Raw genomic sequence first — 15,011 nt, forward strand, 5'->3', positions numbered from 1 at the left:
CAGAGGTTGCAGTGAGCTGAGATGGCCCCACTGCACTCCAGCCTGGGCAACAGAGTGAGACCTAACTAACTGTTTGGCAGAATCGATGAAAACTAAAAATGCACCTATTCTATGATTCAGTAATTCCACTTTGGTGTGTGTTCAAGAGAAATTTGTATATTTGTTCACCAAAAATAGGTATAAGAATGTTTGGCCGGGCATGGTGGCTCATGCCTGTAATCCCAGAGCTTTGGGAGGCCAAGGCAGGTGAATCACCTGAGGTCAGGAGTTCGAGACCAGTCTGGCCAACACGGCGAAACCCGTCTCTACTAAAAATACAAAAATTAGCTGGGCGTGCTGGTGGGCGCCTGTAATCCCAGCTACTCAGGAGGCTGAGGCAGGAGAATCACTGGAACCTGGGAGGTGGAGACTGTAGTGAGCCGAGACCATGTCACTGCACTCCAACCTCAGCAACAGGGCGAGACTCCATCTCAAAAAAATAAAATAAAATAAAATAAAAAAAGAATGTTTATGGCAGCTTTGTTTGTAATCTTCAAAACTGAAAACAACCCTATGTCCATTAACAGTAGAGTAGATAAATGTGATATTTATAAACAATGGAACTTTTATAAGCAACAAAGTGGCTGAAGGAGTCCAACATAAAAGAGTATCTACTGAGCGAGTCCATTTATGTAAGTTCATATAAATTAATCAATGGAGATGTTAGTTGCACTAATGCTCACCTTTAGGAGGCTCTGGTATGACAAGGAAGGCGTATGAGGGAACCTTTAGGATGATGGCGGTTTTCTATATCTTGCTCTGGGTAGTGGGTAAGTGGGTATATACAAACAGAAAAATTCATGGGACTGTACACTTACAGTTAGCACACTTTATGTAAGTTGTACCTAAAGTTTTTTTAAAAAGTGAGTGGTTCAGAAGTAGAGAGAATGAAAATAAAAACTTTTTTTTTTTTTTTTTGAGATGGAGTTTTGCTCTTATCGCCCAGGCTGGAGTGCGGTGGTGCAATCTCAGCTCACCACAACCTCCACCTTCTGGGTTCAAGTGATTCTGCTGCCTCAGCCTCCTGAGTAGCTGGGATTACATGCATGCGCCACCACGCCCAGATAATTTTGTATTTTTAGTAGAGATGGGGTTTCACCATGTTGGTCAGGTTGGTCTCAAACTCCCAACCTCAGGTGATCCACCTGCCTCGGCCTCCCAAACTGCTGGGATTACAGGCGTGAGCCACCATGCCCAGCCTGAAAATAGAACATTCTTGAAAGAAAATTGGTAAAAGGAAGAAAACAGAAAAGTAACTGAAGGAGATGACAGAGGTAGGCTCTTTCAGGATGAGTTCGTTTATGTTTGTAGACAGAGAAGAAAGAGCTAGAACATGAGGGGATAAGGATACTGATAAAAGACGGTTGTTGGCTGGGCGCGGTGGCTCATGCTTGTAATCCCAGCACTTTGGGAGGCCGAGGTGGGCGGATCACGAGGTCAGGAGATCGAGACCACGGTGAAACCCCATCTCTACTAAAAATACAAAAAATTAGCCAGGCGTGGTGGCAGGCGCCTGTAGTCCCAGCTACTCAGAGAGGCTGAGGCAGGAGAATGGCGCGAACCCGGGAGGCGGAGCTTGCAGTGAGCCGAGATCGCACCACTGCACTCCAGCCTGGGTGACAGAGCGAGACTCCGTCTCAAAAAAAAAAAAAAGAGGGTTGTTATTTGCCAGTTTACCTTGTCTATCCCACCCAGGGGACATCTTGCTCATCATTGCAGCCTGAGGCCCTGGAGAGGGCTTGTCATATAGTATTAATAGATACTGTTTGAGTGACTGGATAAGTAGGTAGACGGGTGTGTGAATGGGTCAATGGATGAGTGGATGGGTGCGATGGATGGATGGATGGATGGATGGATGGATGGATGGATGGATGAATAGGCAAATGGATGGGTGGGTGGGTGGGTGGATGGATGGACAGATGGATGTGTGGGTGGGTGGATGGATGGATGGATAAATGGATGGATGGGTGGATGGATGGATGGATGGATGGATGGGTAGGTGGGTGGGCAGATGGATGGATGGATAAGTAGATGGATGGATAAATAGGAGAATGGGTGGGTGGGTGGGTGGATGGATGGATGGATGAATGGATGAACGGATGGTTGGATGGATGAACAGGTGAATGGATAGATGGGTGGGTGGGTGGATGGATGGATGGATGGATGGATAGATGGATGGATGTGTGGGTGGGTGAATGGATGGATGGATGGATGGGTGGGTGGATAGGTGGATGAATGGATGAATAGATGGATGGATGGATGGATAGGTGAATGGGTAGGTGGGTGGATGGATGGATAAATGGATGGATGGGTGGATGGATGGATGGATGGATGGATGGATGGGTAGGTGGGGGGCAGATGGATGGATGGATGAGTAGGTGGATGGATAAATAGGAGAATGGGTGGGTGGGTGGGTGGATGGATGGATGGATGAATGGATGAACGGATGGTTGGATGGATGAACAGGTGAATGGATAGATGGTGGGTGGGTGGATGGATGGATGGATGGATGGATAGATGGATGGATGTGTGGGTGGGTGAATGGATGGATGGATGGATGGGTGGGTGGATAGGTGGATGAATGGATGAATAGATGGATGGATGGATGGATAGGTGAATGGGTAGGTGGGTGGGCAGATGGATGGATGGATGGATGGATGGATGAGTAGATGGATGGATGAAGAGGAGAATGGGTAGGTGGGTGGGTGGGTGGATGGATGGATGTGTGGGTGGGTGGAGGGATGGATGGATGGATGGATAAATGGATAGGTGGATGGATGTATGGATAGATGGATGGATGGATGGATGGATGGATGGATAGGTAAATGGGTAGGTGGGTGGGGAAGGGATGGATGGATGGATGGATGGATAGGTAAATGGGTAGGTGGGTGGGGGAGGGATGGATGGATGGATGGATAGGTGAAGGGTTAGGTGGGTGGGCAGAGGGATGGATGGATGGATGGATGGATGGATGGATAGGTGGATGAATGGATGAATAGATGGATGGATGAATAGGCAAATGGGTAGGTGGGTGGATGGATGGATGGATGGATAAATGGATGGATAGGTGGATGGGTGGATGGGTGGATGGATGGATAGGTCAGTGGGTGGATGGATGGGTGGGTGGGTGGATGGATGAGTGGATGAATAGGTGGATGGGTGGATGGATGAATGGACAGGTGGTTGGATGGATGGGTGGATGGACAGATGGATGAATAGGTAGATGAGTGGATGGGTGGATGGATGAATGAGTAGGTGGGTAGGTGGACGGATGGATGGGTGAATGAGTAAAGATGGGTAGATGGGGAGATGAAGAGGTGGATAGGTGGATGAATAGGGAAGTGGGGGTGGAAGCTGAAGTGTGTTATTAAAGTAAGTGGCTGCAGAAAGTGAGCAGAGACTGAGTTGAAAATACAGGTGGGGGTTCATCTGAGTCAGAAAGAAAGTAAGAGAAGGTGAAGATACAAGGGATACTGAAGTAGTCAGGAGGATAGGTGAGGGAACACAGCAAGGTGAGTTATCTTATTCTAAAGAAGAAGGCATGGCAGTGGAGTCTGGACTTGAGCCATGTGAAAAAAAGTTTAAAGCCACCTACAGGGAAATTCTATAAAAAGCCAACAGCCGATTAATTTGAGGATTACAGAGGCCACCAGTTAATCTTTTCTTTTACTGATTAAAAAAAATAATAATAAGAGGCATTTTACAAAGCCTGTGACTTTGATTTGCAGATGAAGTACAACTTGCCTTCCTGGTGTGACCGAGTCCTCTGGAAGTCTTATCCCCTGGTGCACGTGGTGTGTCAGTCTTATGGTGAGTCCAAACACTGTGGAAAGCAGACCAGGATCAGAGAATGGCACCAAGCTGGGAGGTGCGACTGCCCTAAAATCTAAGGGCTTCAGTCTGTTGATGTGTCAAAGGGAGGAATTCACTGTAACCCTAATCAGGCGACCTGGAAATGTTGATGCTTCCCTGCCTGTCTTGGGCTGCCACCTAATCCATATCCCCTGCTTTAGGAGACATTTGAATCATGGAGCACTTTTTTCTTTTTCTTTCTGAGACGGAGTCTCACTCCGTCACCCAGCCTGGAGTACAATGGCGTGATCTCATCTCACCATAACTTCCACCTCCTGGGTTCAAGCGATTCTCGTGCCGCAGCCTCCCCAAGCAGCTGGGATTACAGGCTCCTGCCACCACACCTGGCTAATTTTTGTATTTTTAGTAGAGAAGGGGTTTCACCATGTTGGCCAGGCTGGTTGTGAACTCCTAACCTCATGTGATCAGCCCACCTCAGCCTCCCAAAGTGCTGAGATTACAGGCGTGAGCCACCGCGGCTGACCCGGAGCACTTTTTTAAAAATTCAGTTTTATTTCTTTTGAAAAGAACATATTAAGTGTGAACCATATGAAAGTTTTTGTAGGTCAGAAATAATCAGTTATTGGAAATTCATATGGCTCAAACTAATACATGTCACAAGTGTGTGCACATATATACACATATATATTTGGGGAGGTTTAACAATAAATTGAGTTAAATTGATTTTTAAGAGGCATAATATATAATATTAAAATAAATAATTATGGAATAAGTTATCAAAACAATTAAGAAATAACTGTTAGCCAGGCGCTGTGCCACGTACCTATGGTCTCAGCTGCTCAAGAGGCTGAGGTGGGAGGATCGCTTGAGCCCAGTAGTTCAAAACCAGCCTGGGCAACGTAGACCCCATCTCTGAAAAAAACGAAAGAAAGAAATGACTGTTAACTCTTGACCCTCAAAGTTGAAGGTGCACTGAAGGAGTTCTTAATTGCCTGAATGCTGATTCTGAAAATCTACTGATTAGTTCTCACAAAGTGAGACCTTAAAAATCCACAGAACAGAGTTGCTTTGAACACTTCACTGACTGAGAATTGTGGTATTATTTTATTTATTTATTTATTTATTTATTTATTTATTTATTTATTTATTGAGACGGAGTCTCTCTCAGTCGCCCAGGCTGGAGTGCAGTGGTGAAATCTCGGCTCCCTGCAACCTCTGCCTCCCAGGTTCAAGTGATTCTCCTGCCTCAGACTCCCGAGTAGCTGGGATATCAGGCACGCAGCACCACGCCTGGCTAATTTTTTGTATTTTTAGTAGAGATGGGGTTACACCATGTTGGTCAGGCTGGTCTCGAACTCCTGACTTCAGGTGATCCACCTGCCTCAGCCTCCCCAAGTGCTGGGATTACAGGCCTGCGCCACTGTGCCAGGCCCAGTGGTATTATTTTACAACACTGTAAATTCCCACACAATGGCCTCTAAAGGATGGCCACCCCGGTCCTTGGAGCAAGGAGAGGGACGGGGGAATACTGCCTGCTGGCCACCTTCATAGCTCCTACTCTGTCTCTGGGGACTGACAGATTTGGTCTCACAAATTTAACTCTGGTCCTATACATTGAACTGACTTCCATTCCAGTGCATGTCTCCTCCTACTGCCCAGAAGAGCCCAGAGCAGCTACCCTGAAATAGTTTAACACACGCACCCTGCATTCCTTGCTGAAGGACTGAGCTCTGTCTCCCAGAAGTGACGTCACTAGACGAACTTCACACAACACCTTTAGATGTGTGGGAAGGCAACCTGCCCTCACAGCCACGGCCAGGGCATTGTTCCAGCTTCCAAAGCTCAAAGTGCCTGAGTCCTACCCTCTGCCTGTAGCCTCTTCACTTGCGCATTCCCTCCCTTCCACCCCTCGGACTCTCCAGGCCTGTCACTCCTTCCCAGCCACACTCAGGGTCAACCCTGTCAATACTGTCCTTCCCACATCCTGCAGCTCTTCGCATCCTGCCAATTCTTGTCTCAACCATCTGCCTGCTTCAGCCAGCCTCTGCCGAGAGTCAGGAGATAGTGGAGGCTTGTAGAATTACCACTTACTGTTTTGCACCTAAACTTGGCATTCAAAACTCGACAGTGGAGGCTTTAGAGAAAGAGGAGGGAGATTAGTCCGGAAGTGGCAATGAGGAGCAGGAAGGACACCCTTTGTCCCCACTTCTGGGCCCAGAATATGAGGGCTGGGGAGCAAAACAAGCCTCACCAGAGAGGCCAAAGTGTCTTCCGGGGAGGGCCAGGTTTGGGAGGTGACAGGAAGATTAAAGATACAGGGAATTTTGCTAATGATATTTCATTGGGTGCCAGAGGGCTCAGTGGAAGCGTTTAATGAGTTGGGGTTGAGGGGAGGCAAGATGTTGGAAAAGAAAAGGGAGTGAATGTCCACAGCTCAGGAAACAGGGGTGACCTGGGAGCCTCAGTCTTCTCATGGCAATTAACATAGCCAGGCGTATCAGCTGTCTATTGCTGCATGACAAACTATCCTAAAACTCAGTGACTTAAAGCAAACATTTATTTGCTTGCAAGTCTCTGCGCTAGGCTGAATTTGGACTGCTCACCTCTGCTGTAGTTGGTGTCATCTGGGCACACTCAGGCAGGAGCCCATCAAATCTGGGGTCAGCTGACTGTCGGCAGGCATGGGGTGGTACTCATCATCCAGCAGGCCAGTGGCGGCTTCTTAGCTTCCTGGTCTCAGGATTCCCAGCTACAACTGTCACCAATGGAAGTTCTTCTTAAGGCTCTGTTGGCCTCATGTTTACTAAGGTCCCATTGGCCAAAGAAAGTCACATGGCCAAGCCCAGACTCATGGTGGGAGGGGACCACAGAGAGTGTGGTTAATGGGAGGAGGACTAGGTATTTGAGGGTCACCCATCTTACAGTCCACCTCCTAGGCTTAAGGGCACACTGTAGTGCCATTGCTATTACGTTCAGTACATATCAGACATATTCTGAGAATGCTTAAAAAAAAAAAAACCCTGCTTGTCAACCCATTAAATTCTCCCTGGAACACCCCTCCTCCACTGCCACAGCAAACCTGTACCCCTGCGCTCAGCCTGACTCCGCACCTCCATCCTCTCCTGCCTCATACAGCACTGGACCTCACTGGTTTATTCTTGCTCATGTCCAGTTTTTTGTTTTTGTTTTGTTTTGTTTCGTTTTGTTGTTTGAGACAGTCTTGCTTTTTTATCCAGGCTGGAGTGCAGTGGCGCCATTTTGGCTCACTGCAATGTCACCCTCCCAGGTTCAAGAGATTCTCCTGCCTCAGCCTCCCAAGCAGCTGGGATTGCAGGCACCCACCACGACGCCCAGCTAATTTTTGTATTTTTAGTAGAGACAGGGTTTTGCCATGTTGGCCAGGCTGGTCTCAAACCCCTGGCCTCAAATGATCCACCCACCTTGGCCTCCCAAAGTGCTGGGATTACAGGCGTGAGCCACCGCACTCGGCCTCAGGTCCAGTTTTTAGGCTGATGCCCTCGCATTGTCTTCCCTCCTGTCTCAGAGAAGGGGTAGCCTCCTCTTTCTTTCCTGCCTAGCCTTTGCCCCTGGACCCTTGACTCCATCTGTTCCTTCTCCACTACCAACCAGTGCCCCCACTCCCATCCTTCTCTCCTGTCCCTTTCTCTGTTCTGTCTCATAGTTTCCATGTGTTTCTCTGGTGATCCTTAGTAAGTGAGCTTTTTTTCTTTTCATGTTTATTAGCCATCTATATTTTTTGGTGAATTTTCTGTCCATATCCTTTGGTTGGTTGAAGGGTGGAGTGTTTATCTTTTTCTTGCTGATTTGTAAATGCTTTCTAGAAAAGGATGCCAAGTCTGTTTTGCCACCTTCTTGGTCTCCTTTGCTGGTGGTTTTTCCTTTGCCTGCCCATTCACGGTTGGTGTGCCCTGGAATTCCATCCTCGTCTCTTCTCATCCTTCATGTGAAAGCCCAAACACGCTCATGTCTTCTGCTTCCACCTAATCCTAAGACTCCACATCTAAAGATGCATCTCCAGCCTTGAGTGCCCATTTCCTGCCAGGCATCTCCAACGGGCTATCTTGAAAGAACTGTCTTTCTAGAACTGTCCTCTTTCTCTTGCCCCTTCCCAAAGTGCTCTGCTGCCTCCGTTCTCACCCGAGCGCCAACCTCCTTAACAGAGTTTTCTACACTTAGCGTCCTCCGCTCTCTCCCGGTTCTATGAGGCATCATAGGATGGAGAAGGTGTCCCGTCTCTCCCACTGATGAACTGAGTGGCCTTAAGTCCCCTTCCCACCCTGTGTTTGGGGCTCCTCATCAATAAAATAAAGTGAGCCAGGCTTGGTAGCTCACGTCTGTAATCCCAGCACTGGGGAGGCCGAGGCGAGTGGATCACCTGAGGTCAGGAGTTCAACACCAGCCTGGCCAACATGGTGAAACCTCGTCTCTACAAAATACACAAAGATTAGCTGGGTGTGGTGGCATGCACCTGTAACCCCAGCTACTCGGGTGGCTGAGGCATGAGAATTGCTTGAGCCTGGGAGGTGGAGGTTGCAGTGAGCAGAGATTGCGCCACTGCACTCCAGCCAGAGCAACAGAGCGAGACTCTGTCTCAAAAATAAGTAAATAAATAAATAAAATGATTAGACCAGAAAAATCTCCATGGTTCACACTCCCTAATCAATTCAAAAGGTCATAGGTCTTTAGGAAAAATGAGCACAGGCTTCTTTTGTCCATGGAGGAGGCAGTGTCCACGCTGTCTTCCACCGAACCCTTTAAGCATTGCTGTGGAAGGACAACAGGACAACAGGGGCAAAGCCTTCGCACTTCTGGAGGGCTCCATAACTAAAGTTTCTTTCTGATTTAGGGTTGCCCTCCTTGGCCTGACCGGAAGGGCTTCTCCTTCCCTGCTTAAAAATGCCTTCCCTCCCCTGCAGGCAGTACCAGCGACATCATGACGAGTGACCACAGCCCTGTCTTTGCCACATTTGAGGCAGGGGTCACTTCCCAGTTTGTCTCCAAGAACGGTAAGCAAAGGACGGTGTCTGTTTCTCTGTTTTCCTCAATGACAAGGAGTGTTGGGAGCTTGTCTTCGGGTGACAGTCAGTGGTCTGCATTAGAGGAAGGCTCATTTTCCCAGACAAGTCCACAGTATCAGTCAGTTTCTTCATGTCCCAGCCACAGCACAATTTCAGTCCGGAGAATTTACTTGCTCTGCTTGGCAAGTATGTCAGCCTTTTGAGCCTCAATTTTAGTCTGAAAATGTGGGTAAATCAGTGTTTACCAAGGTGTGGCCTGAAGACACTGAAGATAATTCTCCGGGTGGGGTGAGAGGAGGGGGCAGAGGACATGAATAAACATTTATTGGTAATGCCTTTATTTTAACATGTTTTAAATTTATGTCTTCTGTTTAAGGCAAGCACCGTTGCTTTTCCATTTAGTATTGTGATATACCTTATTCAGCTACACTTAATTTTAAAAAGTGAGTCTATTTAGAGAAAATATTAAGAGTAGCACAGGTGCATGGTAGGCAGAGATGGTGAAAATCGTTAAGATGGGATGCAGATGACTGAGTTTTGGGAAACACCACGTAAATAATATTTAGATTTGCAGGTAATTTTTCAAATAATCCAGCTCAGCCCTGGTTGCCAGGCCACCCTCGTCCCAGATGGGCCAGGTGTTCTCTGTAATGTGCCCATCCAGCCCTTGGCCTAGGTGACCAGGGAGCCATGTTGTCTCTGCCCAGTCTCTGCTTCTGCGGTCAGCCCAGTGGTCACCAGGATCCTTTAGGAAGACCAAGCGTAGGGGACCCAAATACAAGGAAAGACCATCTTGCTCTGTGTCCTTCATGCCCTGGGGGACACACGTGAGGCTGGAGCACTGTCTTCCTGGGACGCTCTTCTCTATCCTATTGTATCTAACATCCATGGCCCTGGAAATGTGACCTCCCTCCTCCGCCCAAGCCTTGACCCACCATCATGTCTCCTTCCTAAGTCTGGCCACTGTGCCTTTCTAGAATCTTCCTAGTCCTTAGGCTGGACCTCTTCCCCGACTTCCACCCGTCTCTCCTTTCTCTGAGCTCCTGCAGCCTTGAAGGGGTTGCCCTTGCCATCTCCTCCTCTATTCCGGGGTAGGACATCTTCTGTGTCAGGCTGGGCTTCCCTCCACGGGGGCTCAGTACGCAGCAGATGCTGGAAAACACTGATCACAGGGATTGAGCATTGACAGGGCATCTACCTAAGCCAAGCCTGGACTGGGCACTGTGGGGTTTAGAAAGAGAAAGGAAAGAAGGAAGGATGTGAGGGATGGAGGAAGGAAAGGTTTGTTCATGGTCTCCGAACAAGTCTCTGTTCTGTGGCTCCAAATTTCTATGAAAGGACAGAACACTTAAGCTTAAGGATGCTTGCAAAAGCATCGTCTAAATTAATGCAGTTGCAGGCAAGTTAACTCTGTACAAATGAGCTTACGGAGTCCAGAGTAGGGAGTGGGAATAACTGTGCCTAAGGGAGAAAGAGCTGCTAGCCCTCATTATCTGAACTCAGAAACAGCATTGATTTGGGTATTGAGCAACCGAGCCATTATACAAAGTCTTTTTGCTGGAACTAGCTGGGAGCCTGAAATAGTGGGGGTATTGCCTGAGGTCACACAGCTTTAGTGACAGAGATGAAATGAGGTCCAGACTCCTGGGACTCTGCATCTTTCTGCCCTGCTCCCTGCCCTGGCCAGCTCACGATGCATCAGAGAGGTTGAGGATGCTCGGCTGGGTGCTGGATTTTGCTGTAGCTTTAATTCTCCTCCCACTAGACTCCCACCTTCCTGGGACCCTGAGAGGGAGCTCAGTATGTGGCATGAGAACTAATTTGAAATGCTCCATCTCCGGGCACATTGTGGAACTGAATCCGTGTTCTCCCCTGTTCCAGGTCCCGGGACTGTCGACAGCCAAGGACAGATTGAGTTTCTCAGGTGCTACGCCACATTGAAGACCAAGTCCCAGACCAAATTCTACCTGGAGTTCCACTCGAGCTGCTTGGAGAGTAAGTGGCTGCTGAGCCACCTTCTGGGCGGAGCTGGCTGAAGCCTTCTTATAAACGCCTTTCATACTTGGCACTTTGCCCCATTTCTCCTCTCCCTGGAAGGGACTCACGAAGCGGATCAGAGAAGTGGGGCTGCAGGTGGATGACTCAAGGGGACACTCAGTTACCGTGAGGGGTCCCCCTGTGGCCTGTGCAGCCCTAGGGGCAGGGGTGGCCATGAATGCACCGACTCCTCAGTCCCTTGTAGGTGGCAAGCGGGGTCCAATCCCTGGCCCTCAGGGCGGACTGCGACCCACTCGAGGTTCCCTGAAAGCTGGGGCTCTGACTCAACCAGAGAGTGTTGGGCCCAGGTCCAGACCTCAAAGAGCCGGTGTGATGGCCTGAGCAGCAGCTGCCTGTTGTCGCCCTGGCCTCTCTTGCTCGTTGGAGATCACAGCGTCTTTCTCGGGGGGTCTGCAGCATCCGAAAGCAAGCAGGAGATGGACAGGCTTCCCTGAGCCAGCAGCATTTAGCACAAACTGTGTTTAGGAAACACCCTTTCCAGGTGACATTTCTAGACAGATTGTCTAAAGCTGTTTCATGGCTAGGGAAGAGCTGCGTGTGTCCAGCCGTCTTCACTGAGATGGTCTGCATAGTGGTCAGGGAGGAAAAGGGGGCATCACCTCCACAAAAGGGCATTTTGTGAGGGCCTGGCTGGGATGCTTCCAGAAATCAGGAAGAAGCGTGTGCTGCCAATTCTGCCCCTCTGGTCCCTGCCTCCTTCTCCAACTGAGGTGGGCCCGGGCCTGGTGCTAGAGTGGTCTTTGCCACCGAGTCCCCAAGCCCCAGTTCACCCAGCAGGGTCAAAGCGGTTCGAAAAATGATGAGGATTTTTGTGCGGGTGTTTTTAATAAACTATCAAGACACTTGCATACATTTCTATGGAAACAGCATATTAGGAAGCTTAAATTAGAATTTCAAAGGGCTGCTATCTTGAGTGGCGTGGGATGAGCTGTCAAGTTTCCTAATCTTTTTGCCTGTGATGTGATGATTTCTTTGTTGCCTGGTTTGTTACAAAGAGGAACTGAAAAGGAGGGGGAATCTCTTTGATTTACCTAAAAATAATTAGACCATGTTGGCAAATGACCAATCCCTGCACAAAAACAGAATCCCCAGCAGGCCTGACTCCTAAATGCCTAAATGATGCTGAGGCCCCGAGATAAAAAAAAAAAAAGGAGAGAGCACATCTTCCTAGGTCTGGGTGGGGTGACCCAGGAAGTCTTTTCTGTCTGGTTCTTGCTCTGTTTTCTGAAAACCAGCCTTTTTGTCCTCCAACAGGTTTTGTCAAGAGTCAGGAAGGAGAAAATGAAGAAGGAAGTGAGGGGGAGCTGGTGGTGAAGTTTGCTGAGACTCTTCCAAAGGTAATTCTAGAGCAAGGCATTCCCCAGAGGGAGATTTGCATTTACTAGGCCAGTAGTACCAGCCAGTGGCAGAGCTATGGCCAGGCCTGACCAGAGGAAGCAGGAATCTCATAGACCAAATGCAGAAAGAGGCCCACTCTAGGAGCAAGCTCAGGGTGCTTCATAACACACTTTGCAGCAGTGGGTATGTGGCCTCAATATTCCTAAACGGTTTCAGTTCCCCTAAAGGATCACAGAAGGGATCTAGAGGTCAGCTCATCTAACCATATGATTTTGCAAAGAAGGAAACTCAGGTGCAGGGCCAAGCGCTGTTTGCTCATCGCCTCATGGCTGCGGTAACACACCTAGGATGCAACCCCAAGACCCTGATCCCTGTTTTGATGCTTGTTTTCCTATTCAGTGCTGGTTCATAGAATCAAGTACAAAGAGGCATAGAGAGGGTCCATTGGCTACTAATCATACCCTTGTGAACACACGAAGTACTTGACATGTCTGTGGCCCTGCAAGAGCAGAGGGTGGAATTGAAAACACTCAAGCAAACCTTAGTGGGAACACATTCTTCTTTGCTATAGAAAAAATGGTTTTCTGGTCTGGTGTGGTGGCTCACACATATAATCCCAGCACTTAGGAAGCCAAGGCAGGGGGATTTTTTTTTTTTTTTTTTTTGAGACGGAGTTTTGCTCTGTCACCCAGGCTGGAGTGCAGTGGCACAGTCTCGGCTCACTGCAAGCTCCGCCTCCCGGGTTCACGCCATTCTCCTGCCTCAGCCTCTCCAAGTAGCTGGGACTGCAGGCGCCCACCACCACGCCCGGCTAATTTTTTTGTATTTTTAGTAGAGACAGGGTTTCACTGTGGTCTCGATCTCCTGACTTCGTGATCCGCCCGCCTCGGCCTCCCAAAGTGCTGGGATTACAAGCGTGAGCCACTGCGCCCGGCCTAGCAGGGGGATTTCTTGAGCCCAGAAGTTCAAGACCAGCCTGGGAAACATAGTGACACCCCATCTCTACAAAAAAAAAATTTTTTTTTTCTTTTTTGTCTCTCTTTTTTTTTTTTGAGACAGAGTCTTGCTCTGTTGCCCAGGCTGGAGTGCAGTGGCATGACCTCGGCTCACTGCAACCTCAATCTCCCAGGTTCAAGCGATTCTCCTGCCTCACCCTCCTGAGTAGCTTGGACTGCAGTTGTGCACCACCACATCCAGCTAATTTTTGTATTTTTAGTAGAGATGGGGTTCCTCATGTTGGCCACGCTGGTTTCAAACTCCTGACCTCAAGTGATCCAATGGTCTCAGCCTCCCAAAGTGATTAGAGGTATGAGCCACCGCACCCAGCCTAAAACTTTTTTTGTTTTTAATTAGCCAGACATGATGGCGCATGCCTGTAGTCCTAGCTGCTCTGAAGGCTGAGGCAGGAGGATAATCTGAACCTAGGAGATCCAGGCTGCAGTAAGCTATGATCATGCCACTGCACTCCAGCCTGGGTGACGCAGTGAGACCCTGTCTCTTTTTTTGTTCATTTGTTTTCCTACTGAAACTGCTTTTGTGGTGCTAAATTGACAGTGGAGGTGTTGGGTGTCCTCGAGTACAAGCTTATTATGAGCTTATTAGTTGTTCATGCTGGGTGGGAAGTGGAGTTTCTTTCTCATGCCATGAGGAAGGGGTGGAATGAAGGGGAGTCCCAGGCCAGGCAGATCCATCACAGGAGGTGGGGTGTCTTGGGGGCTCCCCTTGGAGATTCCCTTGGAGGTGACACTCGAGGTGAATTTGAAAAGGACCAGTCTTTTTTTTTTTTTTTGAGACGGAGTCTTGCTCTGTGCCCCAGCTGGAGTGCAGTGGCACGATCTCAGCTCACTGCAACATCCGCCTCCTGGGTTCAAGCAATTCTCTGCCTCAGCCTCCGAGTAGCTGGGATTACAGGCGCCCGCCACCACGCCCAACTAGTTTTTTTTTTTTTTGTATTTTTAGTAGGGACAGGGTTTCACCATCTCAGCCAGGCTGGTCTTGAACTCCTGACCTTGTGATCCACCCGCCTCAGCCTCCCAAAGTGCTGGGATTACAGGCGTGAGCCACAGCACCCGGCCTAAAAGGACGGTCTTAAGCAGGCGGAGGGACCCATTCTTTCCCGAGACTGGGGGTAGGATGTTGGCAGGTTTCAGGGGGCTGGACCCACATTGGCATTAACCTTTGATTGGAACCAACTTTCAGGCCATGTAAAAAGGCCACGTCAGCTCAAGAGCAGAGGCTGATGCCTGAACCCCAGATTCCCCCAACTGCGGCACAATTCCAAATTACTCAGAGGCCACGGCCAGCTCACATGGCTCTGACTGGAATCTCCCACTGAGGCCCCAGAAGAGCTGTCAGAAGTCCCTGTTCTGGGGCTGTCTTCGGGCCCGAGTCGTGGGGGCTCCAAGGAGACGTTTCTGCCTCACCCGGCCCAAGCCCGTCCTCCTGCTCCTCCTCCCTGGCTGCTTCCAGGCAGGGCCTGAACAGTAGTTTCCTCCTTTGGTGAAGGTGAAAAAGAGAGCAGCACCCCATTCCACAACACGTTCACCCCCTTGTCCAGCTCAGGGGCCCCTAGGGCACCCTATCTTCCTCCACTCCCCACATCCTCACAGCTACCAAGTCCTGCTGTTCCTCTTACCTCTGTCCCCTCCCTCCGTCCCCCTGCCCGCTCCCAGGGGGTCCACTCCTCCTGTCTCCTGCCTCTTGCTGAGGCATCCTGAATGCTGA

The 15,011-nt window shown here is 49.3% G+C and overlaps 1 protein-coding gene across 2 annotated transcripts in view; it reads left to right on the top strand.

Moving 5' to 3' along the window:
• INPP5D (inositol polyphosphate-5-phosphatase D) overlaps positions 1 to 15,011 on the top strand; it is a 151,960-nt gene that overhangs the window by 118,513 nt on the left and 18,436 nt on the right. For both annotated transcript variants that reach the window (XM_030802963.1, XM_030802964.1), the window contains exons 18-21: positions 3,768 to 3,849; positions 8,790 to 8,879; positions 10,773 to 10,886; positions 12,204 to 12,286. In XM_030802963.1, coding sequence (XP_030658823.1) covers positions 3,768 to 3,849; positions 8,790 to 8,879; positions 10,773 to 10,886; positions 12,204 to 12,286 — 369 coding nt within the window. The remainder of the gene's footprint in view (positions 1 to 3,767; positions 3,850 to 8,789; positions 8,880 to 10,772; positions 10,887 to 12,203; positions 12,287 to 15,011) is intronic.

This window comes from Nomascus leucogenys, chromosome 22a, assembly GCF_006542625.1.
Source record: "Nomascus leucogenys isolate Asia chromosome 22a, Asia_NLE_v1, whole genome shotgun sequence".
Lineage (NCBI taxonomy): Eukaryota > Metazoa > Chordata > Mammalia > Primates > Hylobatidae > Nomascus > Nomascus leucogenys.